The 14,579-nt window shown below is 59.0% G+C and overlaps 1 protein-coding gene across 1 annotated transcript; it reads left to right on the top strand.

Annotated features, from left to right (window-relative positions):
• Positions 1-1,301: 1,301 nt before the first annotated feature.
• Positions 1,302-14,347, top strand: DBNL (drebrin like). Its single transcript, XM_030509997.2, has 14 exons — positions 1,302-1,484; positions 2,290-2,345; positions 4,122-4,234; positions 4,719-4,793; positions 5,221-5,367; positions 5,763-5,840; positions 6,095-6,246; positions 7,209-7,263; positions 7,780-7,854; positions 7,932-8,034; positions 9,707-9,856; positions 11,297-11,403; positions 12,570-12,672; positions 13,345-14,347. The coding sequence occupies exons 1-14, from the start codon at positions 1,402-1,404 to the stop codon at positions 13,482-13,484; spliced, it is 1,437 nt and encodes a 478-aa protein (XP_030365857.1). The 5' UTR covers positions 1,302-1,401; the 3' UTR covers positions 13,485-14,347.
• The last annotated feature ends 232 nt before the right edge of the window (positions 14,348-14,579 follow it).

Genomic DNA, 14,579 nt, shown 5'->3' with positions numbered 1-14,579 from the left:
CAGTTGCTCTGCCTCAAAGACTCCATGAAAAGGCTTTTGTAACATCAGGATAACTGGTGACCCCGGTCCCGCCGGCACGAGGTCCTCAGGGAATAGCGGGAAACCCGGCCCCGCTCCCAGCCCTCCAGATGTTTCATTCCCCGGCTTTTAATGAACCTCATCCATGTGCTGAATGGGGAGTTCAGAGCTGCCCCTTCCCAGGCGGATCCATGCTCTGGGTTTTGGGAGAGGCCGGATGTGCCCAGGGCACTGCTGAAAGAGAAGTAATCACTTAAATCCTGGTTTTTCCCAACAGTCTCCCAGCTCCAGTCTGAATCCATAAAGGAGCAAGGGGAGATCCATGGGATGGAGGAGATGATGGTGGGACTGGATGTCCATGGGATGGAGGAGATGATGGTGGGACCGGAGGTTCATGGGATGGAGGAGACGATGGTGGGACGGGAGGTCCATGGGATGGAGGAGATGATGGTGAGATGGGAGGTCCATGGGATGGAGGAGATGCTGGTGAGATGGGATGTCCATGAGATGGAGGGGTGAACTGGGGCCATCGGACACCCCAGGACCTTCAGATACACCAGGAACCTCAACCACCCCAGGAGCCTCAGCTGCTCCAGGACCTGTGGCCACACCAGGACCTTCAGCTACCCTGGAACCCTTGGACAATGTGGGGGCTCCATCCAGAACTTGGCAAGTTGGGAAATGGGGAAATCCATGGAAATCCATGGATTTGTCTCAAACCTGGAGCGAGGAGGCTGGATTTGGAGAGGCTGTGTTGGACCCCCTGGAAGTGGGGGGTGCTGAGGCCATGAGGGGCTCTCTGGGTGTCTGAGGGTGCAGGATGTGGGGCCATGCTGGGGGGTGGGGACCCCATGGGCTGTGCTGGGACAGGGGACCCAAAGAACCACCCTGGGGTGGCAGACCTCAAAAACTGCTCTGGGATGGGGGTCTCCAAAAACTGATTTGAGACAGGGGTCTCCAAGAGCCATCATGGGATGGGGGACCCTGAGATCTGCTCTGATACAGGGGACCCTGAGAACTGCTCTGGGATGGGGACCCCATGAACCACCACGGGATGGGGGACCCCAACATCTGGTCTGGGATGGGGGCCCTGAGAACCGCTCTGGGATGGAGGGACCCCTTGAACCACCCTGGGGTGGGGACCCCAACATCTGCCTTGGATGGCGATCAGGGGGCGTGGCTATTCAGGGGGCGTGCACCCCAGGGGCGGGACTATCGGGGGCGTGGCCTCGAGGCAAAGGGGCGTGACCATCTAGGGGGCGTGGCTATAGAGGGGCGTGGCTACCGAGGGGGCGTGGCCTGCGGGCGCGGGGGGCGTGCCGTGCCGGTGCGGTTCCGGGGCGGGCCCGCGGCAGCGCGGCGGGGCCCGGAGCTGTCGGTGTCATGGCGCTGAACCTCGGCAAGAACGGGCGGGCGCTGCAGGAGGCCTACGGGAGGGTGGTGGCGGCGGGGAGCGCCACCGACTGGTGAGCGGGGGTGGGGGGGCTGTGGGGTGCATGGGAGCCTATGGGAGGGCTATAGGGTGCATGAAGGGGGATGTGGGGTGCATGGGGGGGCTGTGGGGGTGATGGGGAGGGCTGTGGGGTGTATGGGGGCGATGGGGGAGCTGTGGGGGTGCATGGGGGGCCTGTGGGATGCATGGGGAGGCTGTGAGATGCATGTGGGGGCTGTGGGGGGGGCTGTGGGGGTGTATGTGGGGCTGGGGGGTACGACAGTGGGGGTGTTCCAGGGGATTGTGGGGTATGTGGGGGGATCTGAGGGGGAGTTGGGGGTAGAAGTGAAACTGGGATATAGGGGTTCGGGGGGGGCTGGTAGGGTTTGGGGGGTGCATAGGGGAAGGTTTAGGGCTTGGCTGGTGTCTCAGTGGGGATGTGGGGTGGAAAGTGTGAATCAGAGGTGTGGGGGTGTCTGGGGGGGGGTGTGGGGTGCATGGCGGGGATTGGAGGTGAGGGGGTGTCTGGAGCAGAGGTGGGGGGGGTGTGTGGGAAGTTGGGGGTGTGAGGTTGGAACAGAGAGATCGGGGGCTGGGGGGGTGTCTGGGGGAGGCTGTGGGGGGCACGGGGGGCTGGGGAGTGTATGGGGGGGATCAGGGGATGTGTGGTGTTGGGGGGGCTGTGGGGTACATGTGTGGGGGGATCAGGAGGTGTCTGGGCTGTGGGGCAGGCAGGCACTGTGTGCATTGGGGTGAGGACACCCCCATGGGCACCGTGAGCCTGGGCAGGTTTTGGGGTGCACTGCAGGGGCTCAACTCTGTTTTTACCTTTATTTCAGGGCTCTATTCACCTACGAAGGCAACAGCAACGACCTGCGCGTGGCCGGCTCCGGGGGTGAGCACGGGGGGACCTGGATAAGTGCGGGGTTGTTCCCAGGGCTCTGCTCCCCAGATCTGCTGGGATCCTGCGGCTCCATCCCCTCATTGGGGGGGGTGTTTCTGAAGGGCTGAGCCGATGGCTCGAGGGCAGAGCACGTGTCTGGGAGCACCGGGGAGGGGGGGATTTGGGGCAGGTTCTGGGTCTCTTTCCCTTTCGTTTTTCCATAAGGATCTGAAGTTCGAGTCCTGGTGCCTCTTTGCGGGCCCGGAGTGGTTTAGATCCCAGTTGCCCACAGCGGAAGGCAAAGGAAGGACCAGGAAGCACTTCCTGGCTTTGCCAGGCTGCTGCTGCTGCTGAAGGGCCTCTGCTCTCTTTGCTTCCCCGCTTGATGGAACTTAGCTTGTGTATTTCTTATCTGGCTGCTGATTCCCACACAAAAGCTGGAGCTGTTGGGAACGCATCCAGGCAGGTTGCTCTGCTCTCCATTTGCATCCTCCAGCGCTCCGCTGCCTTTCCCATTTGCAAGTGTTTCCTCCCAACCCACCAAGCTCTTGGTGGCCGTGCTCAGGTGAGACAGGTCTGTGCAGAGGCCAGTGGAGCCCATGCTGTGAGTGGTTTGGTGCTGGGGCCTTTTGATGAGCGAAAGCTCTTCTCAAGCTGCAGGGGCCCTGGGGCTGAGATGCAGATTTGGTGCTGTCATAGAATCACTCACAGCCTGGTTTGTGTTGGAAGGGACCTTAAAGCTCCTCCAGCTCCAACCCCCTGCCATGGGCAGGGACACCTTCCACTAGAGCAGGTTGCTCCAAGCCCCTGTGTCCAACCTGGCCTTGAACACTGCCAGGGATGGGGCAGCCACAGCTTCTCTGGGCAAAAGAGTCAAAGAGTTGGGGTTGGATGAAGAGGGTTTTGTGTGTGGATCTCAAGTCCTGTGTGGTTCCGTGCTGGACGCTGCTCACTTGGGCGCAGTGTCACCCTGCTGCTCCCCACCAGCAGAGCCCCGACCTCTCCACAGAGCTCTGCTCCTCCCAGCACTTCCCTTTGTGTCCGTCCCTGCCTGCTGCTGTGTTAATCATTGACCTGGCAAACGTGGCCCCTGCCAACCCATCGCCTTCAGCTTCCCTGCGGGCTGGGGAACCACAGTGCCAAATTTAGAGCCAAAGCATAAATATTTAATAGCAGAGAAGAAAAGGACGGCAGGTCCTGCTGCAGTGCAGAGACTGGGCTCTGCTGGTGGAAAGCAGTCACTGCTTTTCCACTTTTCCAAGGGTCAGACAAACCCAAGTAGGAGGAATTGTGGTCTCTGGGAATTTTTCTGTTGAAAACACACAGGCTTTTGCATTTTTCCTCCTTTTCTGACAGTTTTTTGGCATCTGCTTCGAGCGGGAGCGATGCTGCAGTCCATGGGGCAGCGCACCCTTCCCATTGCTCACCCTCCGATCGCTGAGCAGGGCTGGGCTCTGCTTCTCCATCCCTGAGCCCTGCCCCGGGGGGTTACACCAGCGAGGAAGGTGTGGGCTGGGCTTTCCTCCTGCCTTACCCTGCACCAGCCTCTTGGTCTCTCCTATACTTCCTGCTCGGTGAGGCGCCGGAGGTAGAAGGTGGGACAGGAACAAGGCACAGCCAGTTCCTCCTCTGCTTCTCAGGACTTCTCCGATCTTCCCCAGGCTGTTTGCTGGTGGTGGGGGTGCTCACCATGCTCTCCTTGCAGATTGGCTTCATGTTGGAGCCACCGTTCCCACCCCATGTATGTGATCTCCTTTCTCACAGCCTCTCCTTTCTCTCCTGGGGCAGATGGTGGCCTGGAGGAGATGGTGGAGGAGCTCAACAGCGGGAAGGTGATGTATGCCTTCTGCAGGGTGAAGGATCCCAACTCCGGCCTGCCCAAATACGTCCTCATCAATTGGGTGAGTGGGAACTGATCTTCGCCTTTCCCGGGAGGGGCCTGGGGGGAGAAGTCACCGTTTCTCCCTTCAATTCCCTCTGGAATTGCCCGGCAGCCAGCATGTTGGATCCCTTCCACCAAGCTGCGGTACCAAAGACGTACCGTGCCCACCAGTGTGGGTGCGTAGCCCAAACCCCATGGATGCAGGCAAAGAGAAACTGGGAGGATTCACTTCCCTGTTGCAGCTCTCTGGCCATGAAGCTCACTTGTGTGGTGGAGACACTGCTGGGAAATGGCTCTGAATCCATCTAGGATGGGTTGAGTGAAGCACCTGAGGATGGGCAGGAGACCGGAGCCCTCACGGTGTGGCTGTTGTCATAAAATCATGGAATGGGTTGGGTTGGAAGGGGCCTTCAAGCTCATCCAGTAGAAGGGCAGGGACACCTTCCACTAGAGCAGGCTGCTCCGAGCCCCATCCAACGTGGCCTTGAACCCTCTCTTTGCAGACTGGTGAAGGTGTGAATGACGTGAGGAAAGGAGCCTGCGCCAACCACCTCAGCACTGTAGCTAACTTCCTAAAGGTCTGCTCCTCTTCCCTGCATCCTTCCCGCATCCATGGGCCCCAGGTTAGGGAACAGCCATGGGGACCCTGCACGGCTGACACTGCTCTTTGGGCGGCACAGAGGTGTCTGCAGGCAGAACCAGGACTGGGGAGCGCTGCCCCAGCGCTCAGGACTCCCTGCACTGTCAACCCAAACCTTTTGCAGTCAGGAATAGCTCTGGAGACTGCAGAGGAGGTGAAAAAAGCCTCCCTGTCCCCAAAGGAACATTTGCTTTCCCAGGATTGGGATATCTTAACATGGCTGGTGACCTCTTTTTCTCACCTGAGCCCTTTTCCTTCCCTTGGGAGTTCTGGGAGCGCAGATGGGACCTGTCAAGGCAGCGTGGTGGGTTTAGTGGCTTTTAGAGGCACGCTCTCACTCCTGTGCTGGCTTTCTCCCTGCTCAGGGGGCTCATGTCACCATCAACGCTCGCGCAGAGGAGGACGTGGAGCCTGAACTCATCATGGAGAAGGTGGCCAAGGCCTCTGGGGCCAACTACAGCTTCCACAAGGAGAACAGCAAGTTCCAGGACTCGGGCCCTCAAGCTCCTGTGGTGAGTTGGGTCCATGGGGGCTTCCCGGGCCCCCGGGGCTCGCAGTTGTGCAGGGCAGAGCCTGGGCTGCTCGTGCTGTGCCATGGCCATGGGAGCACCGATAGTGTTGCCCAGGGCTGGTTCCTCTCTCTGGCTCATCGCAAGAGCAAAGGGTGGTGGCAGAGCTGAGGTGTGCTTGCAACAAACAGGCTCTGAGCTCTCCTCTCCATAGACTCAACCATTTTCTTTCAGCAGGACTGATCCCCCTGGTCCTAGTCAGGTTTTTCTGGAGTCAAAGGGGCTCTGGTTGGTCCCGTAGCAGCAGGAAAAGCTGCAGGGACACGTTTCTGCAGAGGAACACACAGTGTCACTGCTCGGTGCCTGCTGCTCACACGTGCTGCCTTTGCCTCCCCCAGGGCTCTGTCTACCAGAAGACGAACGCGATGTCCGAAATCAAGAGGGTCAATAAAGATAATTTCTGGGCCAAAGCTGAGGTGAGTGCTGCTGCTCAACAGCCAGGCCTGCGCAGGATGAGGCTTTAGGGAGCAAGATTTCTCTCCATCCATATCTTCCCTCTCTAACCTGCCTGGAGTCGGGGCTCCAGACCTCAAGCAAGTGTGGAGCTGGGCTGGGTCCTGCTGCCTCGGGCTACAAGGGCAGTGCAGGGCGGTGCTGGGCTGTAGTGTAGCACCGTGTGGCCAAGGACCAGCAGCATTAACCCCACGGTCTGCTGCGTGTCTCTTGGTAGAAGGATGAAGAGAACCGGCGGCTGGAGGAGAAGAGGAGAGCGGAGGAGGAGCGGCAGCGGCTGGAGCGGGAGCGGCGGGAGCGGGAGCTGCAGGAAGCGGCGGGGAGGGAGCAGAGATACAAAGCGAGATCCAACGAAATCGAAGCCCAGAAGTGAGTCCCTGCCACTGGCGATGCCCAGGGCCCATCCTGCTCTCTGGCATCTCTTGGCTTTGCTCTCAGGGGTGCCCTTGTCGAGCAGAGAGTTGTTCCTCAGGGAGCGGCAGGTCCTGTCTTGTGCATTCCCTGCTGGAATTCCAGTTAAACCCCCTGAAAGGCAACGGGTGCGGAGGGGATCAGCTTCGGGTCACACTGGGGCAGGCTCAGCGCCATGGCGCTCTGCCTTCAGGACTCTGGTCCTCCCGATAGTGCCCGTGCAGCCCCAGCAAGCATCACTCTGCCCCTGCTGATGTGAAGGAGCTGTGTTCGCCTTTGCTCACTGTCCTGGAGCGGTGGTGGAGGTCTGGCTGGGGCTGTGTGTCCCCTCGAGTGGAGAGAGCATCTCCCTGGCAAACCACCACCAAGCCTGGCTGCTTGTCCAGCATCATCCATGGCTCTCCCTGCCCCAGGACCAAGCCCTCCCTTTGTAGGCTGCTTCTGAAACACGTTGCTGAAGTCCGTGGCCACTGTTTATGGGGTACCAGGGGTTCGGGCTGGCTGGTGGGGGGCTCTGAGCCCTGCAGAGAGGAGGTGGTGTGTGCAGGGACCTGCATTGTGCTCTTTCTGCTGATTTCCTTCCTCTGTGAGCCTTTGTTGGGTGGCGGAGCTCGGTCTGCAGCAGCAGCGGGCACTGCCTTCCTGTTTGGAGCTTGGATGGGGAAGTGCCTCGGCCCCTCCATGCCGGATGCTCGTGTCTGTGCCGCTGCTTCTGCTGCTCTGCCCCTCTCTCCTTGCCCCCTGCACGGCTCCAGGGGTGGCCTGTGGCTCCTCATCCGGCCCCAGAAGTGAGGGGCAATGTCCTTCCTGTGCTCTTCCCCATGTAGCTGCAGCAGGGCAAGGTCCCAGAGCAGCCCCATGCAGAGCAAACCCCTCGTTCTGCCTGTTTGCTAACCTCACTTTGTCACTTGTCACTTCAGGAGACTCCAGCAGCAGCAGGAGGCAGAGAACAGGGACAAGGAGCAGCAGCAATGGGTGAGCTTCAGCGTTGTCCCCCGTTTCTTCACCCACCCTCCGTGATGGAGAGCACATGGTGCTGTGGTGCAGACCAGGCTGTGGGCAGAGGCAGGAGGGTGATGGAGGAGCTCCCCGGGCATCCCCGGGCGCTGTTGTGGCATGTGGGGGACATGGGAAGACCCATGGACATGCTCTGGCACGAGGTGCCATGGGCTGGCCCTCGAGGTCTCTTGCTCCATTCTTGATTTCCTTGGATCTCACTTTATCTCCCTGCTCACACTGGCTGAGCCACAGCCTCTGGGGGAAGCACAACTCAAAACTCTTTCAGGAGAAGAGCCTGGAAGAAACCAAGCCCTTATCCTGAGCCCAGCAAACCTGCATCTCCCTCCCACATCCAGGGGGTTTCCTCCTCATTCACCCTCCAGCATTGTGCCTGTTCCCTGTTCCCATTGCTGTGGTCCTTGGCGCTGCCTGGGGAGGGAGGGGGCTGGCCTGGCGCCCACCGAGGCTGTAGCAGACCCTCTTGTGCCGCAGAAGGAGCGAGCTGAGGAGTACGAGGCCAGGCGGCCGAAGGGCTTCACGAGGAGTGAGTCGGTGGAGAAAGCCCAGGTACAGTGCCAGGCTCCCCCCTCGTGTCCTCCCTTGGCTCCAGGGGTGCCTTCACCGTGGGGTCTTCCCCTTCGCAGGAGGCTGCCTCACTGATAGCACAGAGAGAGGTGAACCCCCGCGACATCTTCAAGCAGAGGGAGAAGTCGGTGCCAGTGGACACAGCGGCGACTTCGCAGCCAGGTACAGCGAGAGCCGGCTCCTGATCCCAATCCCGGGTCAGTCTGTGTGTTACCTGTGAGGCCACAGTTCCTGCCCCCAGTGTTCTCTGCCACGGGCAATGTCACACCCAGCCCATGTAGTTTTCCATGGTAAGGCTCTTGCTGGGGGCTGTGCCAGGTTTTAGCAGCAGGGGTGGAAGTTTTCATGCTTTGACTCTACTTCTGAAGCTTAAACTTCATATTTAAAATGAAAATCAAACACGTTAATGCCAGAAAGGGACCCCTGTCATGGTCTGTCCTGGCTGCCATCCGTTCCCCTGCGCTGGGCACTGGTGAGGCTGCACCTCGAATCCTGTGTCAGTTCTGGGCCCCTCACTGCAAGAGAGACATTGAGGTGCTGGAGCGAGGCCAGAGAAGGGCCCCGGAGCTGGTGCAGGGCCTGGAGCACAAGTGTGATGAGGAACGGCTGAGGGACCTGGGGGGGTTTAGTCTGGAGAAGAGAAGGCTCAGGGGGGACCTTATCGCTCTCTGCAACTGCCTGACAGGAGGATGGAGCCAGGAGGGGGCTGGTCTCTGCTCCCAAGGAACAAGTGATGGGACAAGAGGAAACAGCCTCAAGCTGCACCAGGGGAGGTTTAGATGGAGCTGAGGAACAATTCCTTCCCCAGAGGGTGCTCAGGCATTGGAACAGGCTGCCCAGGGCAGGGCTGGAGTCACCGTCCCTGCAAGTGTTCACACCCCGTGTAGCCGAGGCCTCAGTGCCATGGGGCAGTGGTGGCCTTGGCAGTGCTGGGAACGGTTGGACTTGATGATCTTAAAGGTCTTTCCCAACCTGGTTGATTCCATGATTCATTCCACCCGTTTTCCACTGGCTGAACCAAGCAGGAGCGTTTTCTTTTATAAGAGACCAATCTGATCTATCAGATAGAAACCAGGAAGCTGAGAAAGCAAAGCTGAAAGCAGCTGAGGAAGTAGCTGCGAACACGTGCTAGCCTTGGGTGAATGCTGCTCTTCAGGCAGCCCAACCTCCTCCCGGGTACCTTGAGTTCATTTGGAAGAAGCACTTTTGTGATACGAGCACAAAATCCCTTGGGATTTCCCTCCCGAGTATTTGATGGCTTTCAATGGAGGGAAGGAAGACAAATGCCCTGGCACTGGTAAAACCCAGGCGCAGAAGGCAGGCTCGTAAGTCTTGGTGCTTGTTCAGGGCTGTGCTGGGGTAGGGTTTGCCTCATAACTCTCCTGCTTTGCTTCTGTTTGCCTTCGGAGGCGTAGATGGGGGAGATAACAGCAGATAGTTACCTTCTGCCAAAGGACCAGTTTGAATCCTACCCCTCCCATTGCTGCTCCTAATGTCTGGAATTCAGGGTGCTCCAGAAGTCCTGTGGGAAGCCCTGTGAGCAGGGCCTGGCTGGCCCCATCCTCCCCAAAACTGTTCCTCCCCCCAAAACACGTCTTTTTCTTCTTCGTGCTGCAGCTCCTGCTGTAACCAGGAGACAAACTTGTTTTCCACAACCAGGATTAGAGCTGGAAAATCCTGCTTAGGAGGCTAATGGAGCAGTGGGCTCCTAAGGCAAAAAACATCCAACAACACCCCTCAGTAACTAAATCCTTGGGGCCACGGAGCTGTTGCTGCACGGCTGGAAGCCTCAGTGCTGGCCCAGCTCCTGCAGCTCATCCCACTCCTTTTCTAGGCAAGCTTCGCAGCCCTTTCCTGCAGAAGGAGGTGGACTCGGTGCCGAGCCCTGCCTGTCCCGTGTCCCCTGCCCGGGGCGCTGCCCCAACCGCCTTCATCCCCTCTGCTGCCCGGGGGACGCCTCCAGCCTCGCCGGTGCCCACAGCAGGTATGTGGCTTTGCTTCTTCACCTACCCAAAGCTTTCCACTGATAGAGTCCCAAAACTGGGTAGCTTGAGGCCAGGCTCTGAGTTTCTGGTTCAGATCTTCAGGCCAGAAACCAGCAGTTTGTCTCAAGGTGGCGGGGACAGCAAGGGCTGAGCGTGATGCTGAGGCTGCTGCCTGGTGTGGAGGTCCCTGCATTTCCTCCTTCAAGTGCCTAAAGGGGCTACAGGAAACCTTGGAGAGGGGCTTTGGACAAGGGCCTGTAGGGACAGGGCAAAGGGGAATGGCTTTAACCTGCCAGAGGGGAGATTGAGATGAGCTCTGAGGCAGAAGCTCTTCCCTGTGAGGGTGCTGAGGCGCTGGCACAGGGTGCCCAGAGAAGCTGTGGCTGCCCCATCCCTGGCAGTGTTCAAGGCCAGGTTGGACACAGGGGCTTGGAGCAACCTGCTCTAGTGGAAGGTGTCCCTGCCCATGGCAGGGGTTGGAGCTGGATGAGCCTTAAAATCCCTCCCAACACAGACCAGTCTGTGAGTCTGTAATTAGCAGAAGGCTCAGTGGCCGAGGGGATGAGGACATCTCCTGGCTGAAAGGCTGAAATTCAGCTCCGTGCACCCCCAGAGCCCCTCTCCGCACCTCCTGCTGCAGGAGGTGGGAGGTTTGCCCTCGGGCCTTTCCAAAATGCCTTTGAGACGAAGCAAAGGACCTTTTCTACCTCTGTGCAGGAGCAGCTCGAGCAGTCAGGGCTGTTTTGTCACCCCAGTGGAGGCAGAGCATTGGTGCCTGTTGTTGGTGCAGGGTTGCAGGGCTGGCAGTGCCCATGTGCCTGCGCATCGCTGCCCTCGCTGGGGTGACAGGGCAGGGAGAGGGCCCCAGGCAGGGAAGAGCTTGCTCTGCCCGTGGGGAGATGCTCTGTCCTCTTCCGGGAGGTTTGTGTGGGAAGAGCAAGTCTGGAGGAGGGCTGGCTGTGTCCGGAGGGTCTCCCCCTGTGCTGAGGTGACATGGAGGTGTTCCCTTGTCCTTGAGGGGCTGTGTGGCTTCACATCCCTGCTGGCTTGTCCGCAGCTCACCAGGCTGCTCACAGCCCTGTCCAAGCCTACCCCAGTCACCACTAGATGCTGCTCTTGGTCAGGCTCTCTGCACTAACCCTTCCCCGTCAGGTTTGAGGAGCAGCTTGGGAATGGTTCATCTTGAGCAAGCTTATTCCTTTCCCAAGTGGAGATCCTGGATCTCTCCCGTGTCCTTTCCATTGTTCTGTAAGCCCCCGCTCGCCCCATGGCTGGGTTTGTGCTTGCTGGACCCATCCCTGCAGGGCAGGATGCCGGGGAACATCCATGCACCAGAAGTTTGGTGGCACTTCAGCCTGGAGCAGGAGCTGGACAAGTGAGAGGCCGGGGAGAGGTTTTGCTGTGATATCACGGTGAGATCCCGTGTGTTTCTTTCACAGGACGAGACTCTGGGTACAATTCCAGTGTCCCGGCTTCCCACGAGGAAGAGGCAAATCTGTACGAGGAGCCACCAGACTCCTCGGCCATCTATGAAGAACCCCCTCAGGTTGGTGCAATGGCGGGGACAGAGCACTCCAGCAGGGAAAAGGGCATCCGGGAGCTGGCCGGGATCCTCATGCGAGAGAGGGTGGAATTTGTCTCATCCTTTAGGATTAGCTTGGATCCCTTTTACGAGCTCTCTCTGCTTTGGGTGCAAACACACCCTCCGGTGCTTGGAGCCCTGCTCCGTGGGCTAAAATCAGTGGGAAACCCTGGAGCTCGGGCTGCATCCACATAGGAATGCTGCTGCATCCTTCCCATTGGCAACAGTGAGCAGTGCTGGTGCTGAGCCCCTGTCACCAGGCCTGGTGTCACTGCCCCGGAGGTGACGAGGGGGGAGGCTCTCATCAGCCTCTTCTCCTCCTCCTCCTGCTGCTTTGCACGTCCAAACCCAGCAGAGCAGACAAAGACCAGCTATTCGTGGTGTGCTCTGTCAGCTTCTCCACTGTCTAATAGCGGGGTTGTGTCATGCTGCAGTGTTTCCCTTGGAGATGTGGTGGCCGTGTGGTTTCCTCTCCTTTAGTCATCCGCCCATTCCCGGCTCTCAAACACAGAAGCATTTCAAACATACTGGATTTTCTCATTCCCAAATCTGTCTGGAAGTGTCCAGCTTCCAGAGGAGCAGGATTGGGGCTAAGGGTCCCCCCAGCTTTCCTGTGCAAAGGAAAAGCAAAACACAGCCACTGAGGCTCAGGCAGAATCACTTGGGGATACTGGAGCTGGTCCAGCTTCAACGGGTGTATCCGTGGGGGTGATGAACCACTGTCTGCAGCAGAGATCCCGAGGGATGTGGGTTGGCTTCCAGAGGGGTTGTCTCTGCTGCTGGTCTCTGGTGTTTCTGGTTGTGATGCTCCTTTATCTCCCAGCAGAGACACTTGGCGTGGCCTTCCCAGAGCCAGGAGGGCATCTGGGACCTCCTGCACGGAGTGCTCTGAGCCTCAGGGGGCTGCTCTAAGTCTCTGGGTGTTGCAGGGTGCTCTACACCTCCTTCCCAATGTTTCCTCCTGCGGTTCAAGCCCTCCCGGTCCCCGCAGGGAGCCAGGCGGGGCTGCGACGTGCACCCCATGTGTCGGGGTGGTGAGAGCCCCCTCTGCAGCCCCTTGCAGTGCTAACAAAGCCCAAGCTGCATCGCTCACACTGGTAACTCCTTTGCTGTCTCTCTCCTTCCTGAAGGAACATGTGGATGGTGCCAAATACGAGTACCCGGTGGAGTACCAGCAGCCGGACCTGACGGGGAAGGGGCTCTGTGCCCGGGCGCTCTACGACTACCAGGCTGGTAGGACCTGCAGAGTCCAGCTTTCCCTCTGACCCTAGGGAGGGGGGTTTGCTGGGTCCTGTTTGTTCCCAGAGGAATGGAGCAGAGACATCACCCATCATGCTGCTAGATAGAGGTTCTTATACCCAGGCTGGAGTTGGAATGGTTTGGGTTGAAGGGAGCTTAAAGCTCATCCAGTTCCAACCCCCTGCTACGGGCAGAGCAGGGGGTTGGAACTAGAGCCCGTTGCTCCAAGCCCCTGTGTCCAACCTGGCCTTGAACACTGCCAGGGATGGGGCAGCCACAGCTTCTCCATTCAACCCATTTCAGTGTCCCACCACCCTCATAGTGAAGAACTTAAGATCCCATCTCAATCTCTGCTCTGGCAGGTTAAAGCCATTCCCCTTGTCCTGTCCCTACAGGCCCTTGTCCAAAGCCCCTCTCCAGGTTTCCTGGAGCCCCTTTAGGCACTGGAGCTGCTCTAAGGTCTCCCCTTCAGGAGCCTTCTCTTCTCCAGGCTGCCCCAGCCCAGCTCTCTCAGCCTGGCTCCAGAGCAGAGCTGCTCCAGCCCTCGCAGCAGCTCCGGGGCCTCCTCTGGCTTCTCTTTCTCCTCTATTGGCTTCTGTCTTTTTCCCCTCACATCTGTTTCTCACTTCCTTGCCTTCCCTCCCCTCCCTTGCTGTCTCATTCCAGCTGATGACACTGAGATCTCCTTTGATCCGGAGAACATCATCACCAACATCGAGATGATCGATGAGGGCTGGTGGCGCGGGTATGGTCCCGACGGCCACTTCGGCATGTTCCCGGCCAACTACGTGGAGCTGATCGAGTGAGGGGCCGTGGGGCTCGCTCACGGGCTTCTCCCGCTCCTCCCGGCGGCTCTGCCTTTGATTCCTCCTCTTCTGACTCTGATTCTCTCTCCACGCTGGTGCCATCGCCCCGCTCCCGGCAGGGCTGACCCCGGCACTGCTCCCTTCTCCCGTCCCCCATTGCCGGCCCTTGGTTGGGATGAAGGGTCTGATCCCATCCCGAGCCCCTGCAGTGCTCCTTCCTTTGGTTCGGGCTCTGACTTCTCTTGCAGGGCTCAAGGATAAGGGATGACAAATCCCTCCTGGGGCTTTTTCAGGGAACAAGTTGCCTCCCCCCCGCGCTCCCTCTGGCCCTGTGGCTACAGCGGAGAAGCTTTCCCCATTCTGGCTCACTGGCGAGGCCCATGCATTGATTTTAGGATCTCATGGGGTTTAACATCACCTGCAGAGATGAAACCTGGCTCTGCAGCGTTGCCACCACCCCTGGAGCACCCTGAAACTCGCCATGAGCGTCCCTCTCTGCTGTCCCCGCCGCAGGGGTTTGCTCTTCTCTTCCCTGTCCCCAAACCACACTCCAGGGTGTGTGAATGAGCTCCCGTGGAGGGGACCCAGCGAGGCCAAAGTGGGGGTTTGGGTCTGTCTCTTAGCAAAACCCATGAGTGTGGGACCCCCCCCAATCACCCCAAATTCACTGTGAACAAGGAAGAGCCCAGCCCAGCCGCCACCTTCCCCTTGTGGAGTCTCTTCCCTGGTGTTGCTTTAGAAGTAGAAGGAGAGGATGGGTTTGGGGGTGCCCGTTCCCCCGCAGCCCTGTGGGCTCTTTCCCCACTGCTTGCTCCTCCTCATCCCTCCCAGCAACAATAAAAGGGCTTTTCTTTGGTGATGGATGTGTGGTCCTGAGCAGGAATTGGGGTGAAATGCTGGTGTTTTGGTGCAGGGAGGGCAGAACTCCCGTGTTCCCAGCATCAGCTGTGAGCACTAAGGGGAATAACCCCGTGGTTTTGGAATGGGGCCTCGTGCCCAGGCTGCTGCTCCAGAGAGGGATAATGGAATAAACAATTGGCCCCAGCACTAGTTATGTGAGTCCAATGAGAGAGGGAGGTTTGGGCAGGAAAGCAG

Source organism: Strigops habroptila, chromosome 21, assembly GCF_004027225.2.
Source record: "Strigops habroptila isolate Jane chromosome 21, bStrHab1.2.pri, whole genome shotgun sequence".
Lineage (NCBI taxonomy): Eukaryota > Metazoa > Chordata > Aves > Psittaciformes > Psittacidae > Strigops > Strigops habroptila.
This window is presented reverse-complemented; position numbering and strand designations above follow the sequence as displayed.